At 43.9% G+C, this 15,298-nt stretch overlaps 1 protein-coding gene across 2 annotated transcripts in view; it reads right to left on the bottom strand.

Moving 5' to 3' along the window:
- COL5A1 (collagen type V alpha 1 chain) overlaps positions 1-15,298 on the bottom strand; it is a 171,880-nt gene that overhangs the window by 35,129 nt on the left and 121,453 nt on the right. For both annotated transcript variants that reach the window (XM_053374941.1, XM_053374940.1), the window contains exons 30-38: positions 14,350-14,457; positions 13,386-13,439; positions 7,252-7,305; positions 4,684-4,728; positions 4,518-4,571; positions 4,352-4,396; positions 3,570-3,623; positions 3,342-3,395; positions 981-1,034 (exon numbers count right to left, since the gene is read on the bottom strand). In XM_053374941.1, coding sequence (XP_053230916.1) covers positions 981-1,034; positions 3,342-3,395; positions 3,570-3,623; positions 4,352-4,396; positions 4,518-4,571; positions 4,684-4,728; positions 7,252-7,305; positions 13,386-13,439; positions 14,350-14,457 — 522 coding nt within the window. The remainder of the gene's footprint in view (positions 1-980; positions 1,035-3,341; positions 3,396-3,569; positions 3,624-4,351; positions 4,397-4,517; positions 4,572-4,683; positions 4,729-7,251; positions 7,306-13,385; positions 13,440-14,349; positions 14,458-15,298) is intronic.

Genomic DNA, 15,298 nt, shown 5'->3' with positions numbered 1-15,298 from the left:
ATTAATATTAAAGGAAGACCACTCACATAGCCCATAATGTAAATATTTAAGGTGTCAACAGCACAGGGTGCTGACCGCTGCTGCAGCCAAGGAATGGGGAGGGGGGACTACGTAGATGGTTGACATTCCCCTGTTATTCCCCATTTTTGCATTGTGGTCACACATCTGATACTACTGGCACTGGAAAGGGAAGCTGCTTTCGCTCTCACACACGTACACATATATGTGCAATGCCCACATGAGCGCAAAAGGGGAACCCTTTTGTTAAAAAAATAGTGTAGGGCAGAGAACTAGAAGTGCACATCAAGAGGCTCTTGAGACAACTGGAAATTTTTACACAAGGCATAGGCGGAGACAGAAGTGGGGAGGTGAAAGAGGAACACCTACACAAGGTGTCACAAGGGAAAGTGTGTGTTTTTCCATTCAGGAGCCCCCCAAAAAGGAATGGATCAGAAGAAGAACCAATTTCTAATTGGGTTTTAATGGGTATTTTGTTTGTTCTGTAAAAAAACATTTTTTGTAAAAAACAAAACGGTTTTCGCATTTCTGCATTGGGCTTAGAAATGATAAGCTTTCAGATCAGTGCTACTGACCCGATGCAAATTATAAGAAAGCATGAGACAAATGGGAGTGTGGGCAGACCCCTAAGTGTCCCAATCCTGCATCTCCTCACAAAGGAAAAGCAAACATCGCAAAACTTCTCATTGACTCCATTAACAATGCCTTGGCAACGATGCTGTTTCCAAAGATTACACTAATTACGTTTTAGCATATCCAAACAATAATTACCAGGCAGTCGACTTTTACACCCCAGAAAGCAGAAACAAACATGGGCTTACAGAATTAACTCTGCCATTAATCCGACAGGGTCTACTAATTGCTAGATAATTGGATAGTTGGCAGCTTTCCCTGTAAGGTTGGGAGAAGGAAATTGGCAAGAGAATGGGGTGGTTTGGGCTGGGTGGGCAGGGGGTGCTTACCTGAGGACCGACAACTCCGGGAGGCCCAGGGGGACCTGTCTTGCCTTGGAAACCCTGTTTGAAAAAAGTAAATAAGAAATTACTGTTTTAAAAGAGCAGTGGATAGCTAAATAAATTGCTAATCTTTTATCATGCAAGATAATGATCCAGCTGACATTGATTGGCTTATTTTCTCCAATTAAGTTTTCTTATCGTCTTAGAAAGAGGGAGAAATCCCAAAGGACTTGATACATATTATCATTTATGCTTGGAGTGTATGTTGGTGCAAGATTCTTGGAATTTAATTTTGACAGAAATGATAGGTATTACTAAAGAAACTATTGTTTGTTGTCCAAAATTAATCTTAGTGAATATTTTTGATGGTACCAATGTAGATATATTGTCAAAAGAACTGGTCTTATGTATGACAGTAGAACAAATTCACTCAGAAGGTGGTAGACTACATTGGGGTTTTTAAAAGCATAGGTTGGATGGCCATCTGTCATGTATGATTTAGTTGAGATTCCTGCATTGCAAAGGGTTTGACCAGATGACTCTCAAGGTCCCTTCCAACTCTGCAATTCTTATGATTCTATATTATTGGCAGTTCAAATAGTAATTGCAACTCAGTGGAAAACAGCGCAAAATCCGACACTGGACATGGTGCCACTTACTTTGGAATATAGCTAAAATGGATAAAATTATGCATAATTTTAAATTTTGACAAGGACCAGAACCTCCAGATACTTTAAATATGATTTGGAATTCCTTTATGACATAAACAATAGAGCCATCATTTTCAAGACAGCCCTTGTCACCAGCCTGGCAAATCTGGAACTAGACTTGATAATTAGATAATATTGATAGTTTTTACTTAAGAGTGGCCTTGCTATTTTAACCCATGTGCAAGTGGACTCATTCTAGCTGCCTATTTTGTAGTTATGTTTGTCATATTTTGTTTTCATTTTCATCTGTTGCTATAACTGTTCTGTCTGTTTTACATACATAATAAAAAAAATAAATCCTGAAAGAGATAGCGATAGGGAAATGAAAGGCGACAGGAGGAGTATCTGAATATTTGCAGGTTATCAGATGGGAAAGCAGATTATATGAGGTTCAAAAGTTTGGTTGTTACTGAACCAAAACTTTCCACAGATTGGAAGGTGTATAAATCAAGTGCAACAGAACTGATGGTTTGCACCAAAACTCCCCCAAATCCAGCACAATTAGCTGGTAATGATGAGAGTTGAGGTGCAAAACATCAGAAGGAAGAAGAAGAAGAAGAAGAGTTTGGATTTGATATCCCGCCTTTCACTCCCTTTAAGGAGTCTCAAAGCGGCTAACATTCTCCTTTCCCTTCCTCCCCCACAACAAACACTCTGTGGGGTGAGTGGGGCTGAGAGACTTCAAAGAAGTGCGACTGGCCCAAGGTCACCCAGCAGCTGCATGTGGAGGAGCGGAGACGCGAACCCGGTTCCCCAGATTACGTGACTACCGCTCTTAACCACTACACCACACTGGCACCAGATTTCAGCAGAGAAGGCTGGTTTAGGCTGTAAGACGCTGATGAATGAGCTCTAAGAAGAAAAAGGGATTTGTAAGAACATAAGAAGAGCCTGATGGATCAGGCCAGTGGCCCATCTAGTTTTGCATCCTATTCACTTAGTGGCCTAACAGATGCCCTAATGGGAAGCCCACAAGCAGTACCTTAGCAGAAGAGTAAAGCCATAAACTCCTGTTCCCAAGGAGGCAGGAATTCTCAGTTGTCATTTAAAGAAGAATGGTGGCAACCGGCTACAACCCAACCAAAGGAATACTGATGATGGTGCTATGGCCCACATTCCCCCATCATTTTATTGTCCCCTGAAATGCTGAAATGTCTCCTTTTTATTCCTTCTGAAAAGGGTGCACAATAGGTTGCCTGTTGTACTTACCACTGATTTTCAAATAATGTCTAGGGGGACCCTTAGATGTTTATCAGTGGCTCCTCACAATGAAACGATCAGCAATGGCAGACAAGGCCCCATAAAGATTTATTAAGTGCTATGGTTGGTGTTTTAATATATCTTGAGTGTCATGGTTCATCTTCCAAGAGATCTTGACCACAGTTAGCCTTCCAAGATACCTTGACTGCCATGCGTGGCCTTCCAAGATATATTGAATCCCATGGTTGGTCTTACAAGATATAATGAATGCCATGGTTGGCCTTCCAAGATATCCTGACTGCCACAGTTGGTCTTCCAACACATATCCCCAGCAGAAAGTTGAATTCTCATTCTGCAGTGGAACATGCCCAAGAATCCTCTGCAAAGCATACAAATACACAGAACACAAGCACACATCAAGTACCTATCAGAATGGGGAATATCTCTGTGTACTTACAGTTTCACCTCTCTGCCCAGGATGTCCTGGCAACCCGTCCTTTCCTGGTGGACCCTAGAGGAGGAAAGAAAATGCTAAGAGGACACAGCCAGCAAGATTTTCTTCACATACAAGGTGTGATGAATCCGAGCCAGTGGGTTGTCTTGTAGGAGTTTTTAAAGCTCTGTTTTGGTTTACTGGGTGCATTGGTGGGTCAAGGGCAGATGCTTCTCTCCTTGTTGTACTTACTGGAGGGCCTTTGGGTCCAGGAAAGCCAGTAGGTCCTTGGGGCCCTGGAGGACCCTTAGAGACAAAAGAACACAAGAAAGTTAGTGTTGCCACCTGGTGATGCTAAAGCAATTGGCCTCTCACTTGGGGGTGGGCTCTAGAGCAAGGGGTGGGGCAGGTTTGGTAGAACCTCAAGATCCATCAGTCAGAGGCAGGTGCATAATTACAGCAGAGGGAGGCTCTTCTGTTGTTGTTGTTGTTGTTGTTGTTACTACTACAACTTTCCTTCATGAGAACGTAAGAAAAGCCTGTTGGATCAGGCCCATGTCCCATCTAGTCTGGAATCCTGTCCTAAAGGGAAACTTGCAAGCACAATTCAAGGACAAGAGCCCTCTCCCCTCCTGAGGTTTCCAAAATGGATGTTTAGAAATGTTACTGTCTCCCTCCATGTAGGCAGAGCATAGCCACTGTGGCTATCAGAAATTGATAACCTCCTTCTCCTCTGTGAACTTGTTGAATTCTAGTTTAAAGCCATCTAGGTTGGTGGCTATCACTGCCTACTGCGGAAGCAAGTTCCCCAATTTCACTATGTGCTGTGTGAAGGAGGATTTTCTTTCCTCTATCCTGAATCTTCCCACATTCAGCTTCACTGAACGCCCACAAGTTCCAGTGTGAGGAGAGGTGGGTGGGAAACCTCTCTCTATCCTCTCCCCCCTGCTGTGACATAATTTTATGAACTTCTATCAAGTTGCCCCTTGTTTATCTCTCATCTAAGCTCCTGTCTCAGTCTGTTTTTTTCTTACCCTTTCGCCTGGAGGACCAGGGGGCCCATCACCGCCAGAGTTGCCCTTTTAATGAAGAAAAAATAAGGACATTAGAATGAGAGGGCTACCAAGGCCAAAAGGACATAAACATCAGTTTGAACACACAACATAGATCTGGGGGGAGGGTGTCTGGAATCCCAAATACCTTGGGTCCTGGTTTTCCGGTGATGCCTCTCTGACCACGTTCTCCTCTGGGACCCTTGAGATAAGGAAGGAAACTTGTTACGGTGTGACCTGTCTGATGATGCAGAAACTGGCCCAAAAGCCAATCCCAGAGAAGCCAAGAAGCAGGAAGGGACAGGGTGGCTTACCGTTGGGCCCCGCTGTCCTCTTGGTCCAGGTTTACCAGGAGTACCCTAGAACCAGAAAAAAGAGGTGACCTTAAATCACTTAGAACAGAGTCCCTTGGAAGGTGGTGGACTCTTCCTCATCGAAGGTGCTCAAGCAAAGGTTGGATGTCATGGCACTCTCAGGCATGGGATGTCCGGAGTGAGGAATTCACTCTTTATCATCAAAACTATACAGTTGTACCTCAGGTTACATACGCTTCAGGTTACATACGCGTCAGGTTACAGACTCCGCTAACCCAGAAATAGTGCTTCAGGTTAAGAACTTTGCTTCAGGATAAGAACAGAAATTGTGCTCTGGTGGCGCGGCAGCAGCAGGAGGCCCCATTAGCTAAAGTGGTGCTTCAGGTTAAGAACAGTTTCAGGTTAAGAACGGACCTCCGGAACGAATTAAGTACTTAACCTGAGGTACCACTGTACTTGCACGTTAGGAAAAGGCATGCCCATCAGTCGTATGTCTCTCAGCTACTTCTAGGTATGCACCCAATGAGGCAGCTGCAGCAAAAGAGAGGCCCTGCCCCAGACCTCAGCTTATATGTTGGCCCCACCCAAGCTCCGCACAAGCAGACAAAGATTCTGCCTGTGTGTAACCTGTTTCTGCTCCTCCTGCTTCAATCCTTTTCTGGTTCCAGAGACAGCGGAGTAGAAGAGATATGGACAGGTGGAGGAGGTATGGAAGCCCTTGACTTTACACTTGCCTGGCCGATCTCTCCCTCCTCCTGAACCTGTTCTTCACTCTCCAATTCTGCAGCTTCTCCCACCCCTGACTCTTGTCTCCTGGCTGTTATAGGTTCCCCCAGCCAAATTGACACCATCCTCTTCCCTATCTGGATTGCAAATGTTTGCAATCTACTCTGAGCAACCAGAATGTTAATGAACATCCTGCTGCATCATATCAGTTCAGTCAAATGCTACCCAGGACAAAATGCAGACTTTCAATGGGTGAGAGGAGGGTGACCAAGATGATCCAGGGTCTGGAAACCAAGCTTTATGGGGAATGGTTGAGGGAGTTGGGTATGCTTAGCCTAAAAAAGAGGAGACTTAGAGGAGATATGATAGCCATCTTCAAATATCTAAAGGGCTGTCTAATGGAAGATGGATAAAGCTTGTTCTTGCCTGCTCCAGAGGGTAGGACCAAAACTAATGGATTCAAGTTACTAGAAATGAGTTTCTAACTAAACATCAGGAATAACTTTTTGAAGGTAAGAGCTGTTTGACAGTGGAACGGATTCCCTCAGAAGGTGGTGGACTCTACTTCATTTGGAGGTTTTTAAGAAGAGGTTGGCGCTGTGGGTAAAACCTCAGTGCCTAGGACTTGCTGATCGTCAGGTCGGCGGTTCGAATCCCCGCGGCGGGGTGCGCTCCCGTTGCTCGGTCCCAGCGCCTGCCAACCTAGCAGTTCGAAAGCACCCCCGGGTGCAAGTAGATAAATAGGGACCGCTTACTAGCGGGAAGGTAAACGGCGTTTCCGTGTGCTGCGCTGGCCCACCAGATGCAGCTTGTCACGCTGGCCACGTGACCCGGAAGTGTCTTCGGACAGCGCTGGCCCCCGGCCTCTTAAGCAAGATGGGCGCGCAACCCCAGAGTCGGACACGACTTGCCCGTACGGGCAGGGGTACCTTTACCTTTAAGAAGAGGTTGGATGGTCATCTGTCATGTCTTATATAGTTAAGATTCCTGCATTTCAGGAAATTCGACTAGATGACCCTCAGGGTTTCTTCCAACTTTGTAATTCTATGAGCTGGACTGGGCTTCAGACAGTTGCAGTAGAGTGGTGCTTTCGCTGCTAGTTTTCCTCGCTGCCTGGCATTTGAATTTGTCCCATGATTCAGCAAGGAGAGGGTGGCATTTCGTAAGACACGACTCAGTGGAATGAAAAGCTGCCAAAAGCCTCCCCTATAGCAGGCTAGGGGTGTGGAGTGGGGAAGTGATTTGTGGCTAACAATCAAGGGATGAAAATTGTGCACCAGAAAAATAAGAGCAGCCGGGCTGGGGGGAGGGAGATAGAAAGTACATGGCCCCCCTCCTGTCCTCAAGTTATGTAAACTAAATTTAGATGGCACAATATTAACATGTTGAAAAGCAATTTATACCTCCTGCATTCCGATCAAGCATGCCTGTTAGAAGCAATTTGAATTTAAATGAGAGCAAAAGGGAAATTTAACGCTGTCCATGCTCTCTCACATGGGTGCTGTTGAAGAACATGAGAGCCCACCCCACCCCCCCGACTGCCAGTCGGTCTCATAATTATGGAAATGGAGTTTGCTTTGCACTTGGACAAATAAACAAAAAGCCTTTTAACCAGCCCCTCAGTGTTATCCTAATCACAAGGGATCCTTGTCACGTCCCTTACGCTTTGGTTTCCCCAACCTCAGGTGTCATAAACATGCACCGGAGGAAAAATGGGGGCTTTGGAACAGGGCAAAGAGTGATGTGGGTTTCACTAGATGACCCATGGGGTCCCTTCCAACTCTACAATTCTGCAATAGGAATGAGTCAAGCATTGGCATAAAAAGAAAAAAAGACTCTTACCCTTCCTCCTTTCTCACCATTTGCTCCTGGAAACCCTGGAAATCCAATGGAGCCCTGAAGGGAGAGAAAAGAGAGAGAAAGAGCGTGTAGGAAGTCACTATGAACATTCTGTAGCTGCGAAAATAACATCACAAGGCACCCTAGCGACCAAAGAATCGCACTTCCAAGAGAAGAGAAGGAAACGAAGCTGTTGTGGAGCCCTTAACAAGTCCAAAAGAGTGAAATTCCAAGACCATTCCTTTGTTTGTTTTAAACACTTATATTGACTTACATAGTTCCCCTCCTCCCCATTTTATCCTCACAACAACCCTGTGAGGTAGATTAGTCTGAGAGGCAGTGACTAGCCCAGGGGGCTTCTTGGCCTAGTTGGGATTTGAAGCCTGGTCTACCTGGTCCTAGTCTGACACTCTAGCCACAAACCATACTGGCTCTACCCAGCACCCATCTTCTCACAAAGCAGTTTACAATCACTAAAACGCATCAGATAGTGATCAGTAAAACACTACAAGATTATTGAATCCAGGAAACAGGAAATTATGTTCACATGTGGTGGGGCTGTAAATATGTGCAATTTCTTTGGCAAAGGGTGTTTAAGGAGATAACAGAAATCACTGGGTTAAAGCTGACCGAAAGTCCAGAGGTAGCATTATTATTAATTTTCGATGGGGTGGAAGGTTCACAGGCTATGAAGGACTTGCTCACAAATTTACAGATAGCTGCACAAATTATTATAGCTAGGAAGTTGAAGGGGAAAGCAGAATATAAAATGGAAGAATGGTATAAAGAGGTGTGGGATATAGCTATTAATGATAAATTAACATGTGCCATTAAATTAACATGTGCCATTAAGGTAAGACTGGGAATATGCAGGAGAAATGATTCTGAGGAGATATGGAGGGTGTTTGTAGAATTTGTACTGTTAAAACGGAAAGGGGTCAAACCATCGCAAGAGATGTTGAAATTTTGGGAGGTTTTATAGTTACAATGGAATGGTCTCAGTGGTGGGGTGCACATTTTTATTCTTATTTATTTATGATTATTACTTTGTCAAAATAAAACAAAAATGATTAAAAGAAAAAAAAGTTATTGAATCCAATTGCAACAGGACAAACAAGGAAATGGTGGAGTCCTCCCAGAACAAGGCATGGTGAGGTGAGGTGGCCCAAAAGATTGCCCAATGTAGTTGTCAAAACTATGGGTGATGCTTTTTTCGAATGTCATCTTCACAGAGAAGAACATGATAGGTGACTTTGCCCCGTTATGAGGAAACACACTGAAAGGACACTGGAAGTGCTATGTGGAATATTACTTGACTGATACAAACAATATTATCTAGCTCTGATTCCTGCATTGCAGAGGGCTGGACTAGCTAAGCCTTGGGGTCCCTTCCAACTCTATGATTTTATGATTCTGTGAAATATATCCAGGCAAGGAACGAATCTTTCTGTTTAATTATGTCTCAAACATCAAACAAATCTGTCCCCCACCCGTCAAGCACTTAAAATAAATAATAAAACACCATGCTTTAAAAAAAAATCAAAGAAAAACAACAACATTAACATTGCTCCAAACACACAGTATCTCTAGAGGCTGTGATAAAATATGAGAGAGGGGGGGGGGGAGAGAGAGAGAGGGGGGGGGAGAGAGAGAGAGAGATTTCTAATCAAAGCACAGGGTATTTTTCATTTTCTTAAAAAAGAGAATTTGTGGACACCCACTCAAAATGAAAGTGAGCATGGGGTTGGCACCCCCTCTTATCCTAGAAATGGGGCCACCACTTTTATGCTACAGTGGCACTGCCTTTGTAATCATTATCCTTAATTAATTATCTAACAGTTTGCATGGAGAATAATATGGGAGCCTGGCTTTGGTGCTCTCCTCCTTAAGACTGCTCAGAGTGGAAGCACAGAGAGGGAGGCAGTCGATGCCGGCATCAAAGGGTTTCCTCAGAGCGCCTACAGCGGCATCACCCGGGATGCTTTGATTCCTTACTCCCCTGGTACCCTGTCGGATCTCTCGTGTGCACTCCTGGCGCCTGGAGTAGCATCCCTGTTTAATAATTTAAGGTTGATGAGGCAGCTTGAATGCTACGAGCTCTCGTCTTGAAGAGGCATTTATTATGAGCGTAATTTTTCCTAGAGATTTGCAAAAGGTTTGCAGGCTCTGAATATCTGTTTATTTAAAATTGCTTTTGTGTTTAAAACTGGGGGGGGGGGGTGGCGTAGCTAACTGCAAAGCTAAATGGCAGCATAATCTTACATCTCTGAACACAACAGGGTGATAATCGCATTGAGGGACAACCATAGGCTTTGGAACAGCAAAAAAATTAACACATGGGAACAGTAATGATTCAAGGATTTTGAGGATCTAAACTCAAGTCCACACATTTCGATCTAATGTCTGAGCAAACTCAAAGCTCAATATCTGAGGACTCAAACAAGGCCTCAGACACCGATATGTCTAATGGGAACGGTTGCCCACAAAATGGGAGAAAAGTGGCAGCAGTTATGCAGGCCAATAGAGACTCAGATGCCTACATAGACAGATATGTATCTGAAGACAGGTATCTGAAGGTATCTGAAGAAGTCTGCATGCACACGAAAGCTCATACCAATAACAAAATTAGTTGGTCTCTAAGGTGGTATTGGAAGGATTTTGTTTGTTTGTTTCGACTACGGCAGACCAACATGGCTACCTACCTGTAACTATACATAGACAGAATCTGCCATGCCCTAACATGTGACTAGACCACAGCATTGGCACCATTTTCAAAGAAATTTAAAATCCTTTCTAATTAACCAGCTCTCAAAGTGCAAATGTAGTGCTGAATCTTGGAACCACTAATCAATCTGAAATACAATTAATGCATAAGGCCATGGAGGATCGTGCCCTGAAGCTCGAGTGTCAGGGAACTGCCATCGGAGCCAAGAGTGGAGGTAAGGCTCCCCAACGAGGCAGGAGAAGGGACCAGCAGGGAGAGAGAGAACACTTCCTTTGGGGAAGGAAATCGGCGTGACACCAGGAAGAAAGGGGAGCAGGGAAGGACTCCGGAGAGATGGCTCCAAGACTCTTCCACAGAGACCAGCAGGGAGAGCCCAGGACCTCCGCTGGCCACGCCCACTCTGCGCAGAAGGCTTCCGCGCAGGGAGGCTAGGTGGAGACTTGGCGTCAAAGAGCTTTTATGTTGGAAGAAGTTCAGGAAACGCCCACTGACGGATTCTGCCAGTGACTGAGACAGCCACGGAGAAAGGGCTGTCCAGCCAGGGAAAGGTTTAGCCAGACAACGTTGCCTAGAGCAGCAGCCCCCTTACGCACGAGCAACCCCAATTCCCTTTACATCGAGGAACAATCAGACAGAAATAGATGTATTTCCCCTCAAAAAACATAGGCCTACCCAGAGAATGAGGAAAGGAGAGATGTGGCTCAATTTTTGGTGGATTGGATACTTACTTTGAATATAAATACCACCATGTCAATAGCAGATGTGGAGAGGGCACACAGAGTCCCTGGAGGCCGAAGCAAAATGGGTGAAGCCTCCCGTAATATTGTCATCTGCTTTAAGCATTATAGACTTTACAACATTTAAAGTACTCTGTAACATCAGGGGCTTAAAATATGAAGAATCCAGCACTGCCATATTTCAAGAAATCAATCTGGTCTGGTCACTCTTGCCCAGCAACGAGATTTTCGCCCTTATACAGCTGCCCTGAAGGAGGCTGGCATTGCCTACCATTGAGGCTTTCCTTTCAATATTAATAGCTCAGCACAGACAGTGTGTGCTGGGTGACAACCAACCAGCTGAAAATATGCTAAAAAATCTTCAACTTTCAACATTGGTTAATGTAGCTGACAGTGCCCTCCCACAACTTAGGAAAAGGCAATCTCCCCTGGAACGTCAAGATAAACAAGAAAAACAGGACACCACACACTTGATCACAATACTCTCTGCTTTATTCACCTATCAAGAGTGCAGTTATCCAGTGTCAAAATATTTAAGGTCCTTGTATTTGTGTTTATCATCCCGTCATGGGAATGGAAGGCTTGGAGTAAAGCTGATGGCCCCTGCTTGCTCCCATGTTTGCCTGGGCATTTGTGTGGCAGATCTCCACTGCTCATGTGATTCCGCACAAGTGGAGCTTTCTGCTCCCAGGGCAGCTAAAGGTTGCATGTTTGGCAAGGTTGGTTCTGTATCATACCAATTATGATAGCCTGGTGTTTGACAAAAGCCTCCAGGAAGGGCCATTGATACTTTGGCAATTGGTAAAATCTTCCAAGAATATTACACTTTCCTGTACTCATCCCGACAATCCTTCACAATCCCCTCTAGAACTTTATCTCTCTCAAGTGTGCCTTTTGTCGGAGGTGCACAGGGATATTTGAATCAACCAAATAGGAAGTACAGGAAGCAATAAAAAGACTAACATTGGGCAAATCACCAGGACCAGAAGGCTCCTCAGTGGAATATTATAAGGCAGGCATAGGCAAACTCCGACCCTCCAGAAGTTTGGGGACTACAAGTCCCATCATCCCTAACCACTGGTCGTGTTAGCTAGGGATGATGGGAATTGTAGTTCCAAAACATCTGGAGGGCCGGAGTTTGCCTGTGCCTGTTATAAGGCATTTGAAATAGAGCTCTCACTCTGGTAAATTAGACTATTTAGTTCAATTTTAGATTGAAGTGAAATTCCCCAAACATGGTGAACCTCAGAACTGACCCTATTGCTGACACCAGGGACTCTTATAGACCTATTGCTCTTATTAATGTTGATGCAAAACTTTTCACGGCAGTAATGGCTGAAAAGATTAATAATTTTATTGGACAATATATTTCAACCGGCCAAACTGGTTCTATCCCATACAGGAATATATGAGACTCAGTAAGGAGAATCCTTATTGTTATTCATGAGCTCCACACACAAAACTCCTCTGGAACTAATTTCTCTCAATGCCTTCAAAGTCTTTGACAGAATTCAATGGCACTTAAAAAAAATATTTATTATCTAAATGACAATTTGGTAAGCAATTCCTGCATATGATCAATCAATTTTACCTACAGTCTAACACCATCATTACAGTAAATGGGTATGACACCAAACCCATCCACCTCAATAGGGGCACTTTTCAAGGTCGCCACTGCTCTTTGTAGTGGTGATAGAGGTGCTTGCCATTCATTTGCGGGCAGATGCAACTATTTAGAGTGTGAGAATTAGAAATATTGAGCACAAAATCAGTATGTTCACTGATGACACTGGTTAATTTTCTGACTCTCTTAATGCACTCCAACCACTCAAAACACAATTGAATGCATTTCATGCAGCTGTGGGACTGGAAATAAATTATGCAAAATCTGCCATTCTTCCAATTAACTTACCCACAATGACTTTTGAACAACTAATATCACAATCAGAATTTAGTATTGCTCATGGTGCCTTTAAATATATTGGCATTAATTTAACATCAGATCTTAAGCAGCTTAGCTGCAGAAACTATAAAACTCGCTCAAAGATATTTCCCAAGAATTGGTGAAATGGAAGCATTCAAATCTCAGTTGGCTTGGCAGGATAGCTGTGATTACAATGTCTATTCTTCTAAAGTTCTCATTTTTTTTTCAGGTTTTGCTCATCTGTATTCTCTCTTTTCTGCTTAAAAATGGCAATGAAAGCTAATTCTATTTGTCTCATTCAGGGAAAAAAATCTAGAATAAATTATGAAATGTCATAATAAGGGACGTCTTGGAGCATTTCAGATTAAATCTCAGATCCCCTTGATTAGGGAACAAAATGACATTCCATGGGTGCACATGGAGGCCCCTCCCCCTTCACCATCAGTAGGGGCACTTTGTTTCCTAAAACTATCCCGGACAGAGTGGAGAAAGATCCATACTCCATTTTAAAAGGCTGCTGGAATGGAGGGACTAGGACTCAGTTCTGGCCCCCAAGCTCTCACCATTGGCTCCACTGCTAGACCATACATCATCCCGACAGGAGGATAAATTCGGACAATTTAAAAAGAAACTTGAGAAGAGAGGCATCTATCAGATACAAGACCTTCTTCCTAGAGGTATAGCAATCTCTGAAACTTTCTAATGTGAGCATCCCAAACAGATAATTCTTCACAAACAAAACAAGGCTTACCTTGGGGCCAAGTCTCCCAGGGTATCCCGGTAACCCAGGAACGCCAAGCTTGCCCTGTAAAAACAAACCAATATTTAAGAAATGAAGAGAACAGGTTTTATTTGGGGAACTCTATATTTAACTTAACTCCAGAATTAACCTTATGCTTACACAATACCAAAAACGGACTTGTATCTATCATTCGTCTTATTCAGAACAGGGTGGTGCGGTTGTACCCAGTGCAAGCCTTGCTCAGAATCCACTGAATTTAATGGACATGAGTGCCTTAGAGCCATTAATTTCAATGGGTCTGCTCTGAGTAGGACAAATAGACACATTAAAATTAAAAGACCTGACTAACCTTGGTTTGTTAGTTTCAGTTCATTTGCTTTGACTAAAACTGTGACACGGCTCAAGTATTTTTGGGGTGGGAAGGAATCCCTAGCTTTGGGACATGATTCAAAATGAAGACTAGGCCAGCACTGGATGGGTGAATGATGGGCAGTCCTTTCTCTACCCGACTTCATGGTTCCAGGGTAATCCAAGAAATGGTAACAGTAATAACAGAATAGGCTTTGATCCACCCCTGGTCTCCTGAATCCAGAGAGTCCTGCTCAGACAAGACACTGCTAGTGGCATCAGTAAAATGGCCCAGGTAGGAACTGGTATATCTCTTAACTAGCAGGAAGTCTGATTGGAACAGACACAGATGCTGTGGAATAAATCCTAAATTCTGACTGTTCAAAACCCTATCACAGAGCTTTCCAAACTATGTGTCATAGGAGTGTCGTGCAAACGCTCCCCACACTCCTCCGAGAGCTGGAAAGGGGTTAGTTTAATCTCCGGTTTGCTAGTAAAACTGGACTACAGTGTCACGAAATGATGCATGTCAAAAAAGTGTGCCACCAACATGAAAAGTCTGGAAAGCTCTGCTCTATCATAACTCATCACATGTTCCCCAATGCCATTCACATAGTGCTCTTACTTTTTCTCCAGCAGGGCCCAGAGGACCAGGGTCGCCGTTGGGACCTCCACGACCCTTTGGCCCTTCAGGGCCATCTTCGCCTCGTGGACCTGGGGGTCCGATTTCCCCCTGTCAAGAATCAGAAAAGAGATGAATTTCTTGATCCTTTACAAAGCCCATCTCACACTCACCATTAAGCTGCGGGTTAATTTTTAAGGGTGATGTTAAACAGAATTGCAAAACAACAACATCCCAACTTCTTTCCAGAGCAGAACTCAAGGCAGCTTACAGATAAAAATACAAAACACATATAAAATACAAAAAGCGTAAAAAGCAAATATCACAATTAAGCAGAAATTAAACTTTAACACAATTAAAACAATATAAAAATATCTATTAAAATGCATATAATAAAAGACTGCACAGCCCTATTAAGAGCCTGTTCCTTTAAAAACAGTCACTTCCCAAAGGCCTGTTGGAATAAAATGGTCTTCACTGGTGGCAGAAGGACAGCACTGAGGAAGCCAGTCTGGCTTTTCTAGAGAAGGAATTCCAAAGTTTGAGAGCTGCCACTGGGAAGGCCATCTCCCACATCCCTACCAAGTGTGCCTTGGCAATGAACTACCAAGGTGTCAGTTTTCAGCCCTGCCCAGACCTGGAAACTGAGGTCTCCAAAGAGGAGGAGGAGGAGAAGGAACAAATAGATGAGGACCCTTCCCCCAGCAGAGCCTACACTGCTAGCAAGCCGAAAGAGCCAATGAATCCATATATCCCTGCTCCGTGACTGGAGATCCCATCTTCAACTGCCTGCAGTTCCTGGACTGCCCTGCTATAAGTTAACATAAGTTATGTAAAAGTCACAGCAACAAAATATACTTCCTATTCTCCAACTTTCAGGCCTTGTCTGAAGAAGGGAGTGTCAGATTCTGTCACTGTCTAGAGAAAAACTGTCCCTTCCCAGAGGATTTGT

Source organism: Podarcis raffonei, chromosome Z (genome assembly GCF_027172205.1).
Source record: "Podarcis raffonei isolate rPodRaf1 chromosome Z, rPodRaf1.pri, whole genome shotgun sequence".
Lineage (NCBI taxonomy): Eukaryota > Metazoa > Chordata > Lepidosauria > Squamata > Lacertidae > Podarcis > Podarcis raffonei.
The sequence above is the reverse complement of the archived record's forward strand: the minus strand, read 5'-3'. Positions and strand labels throughout refer to the sequence as shown.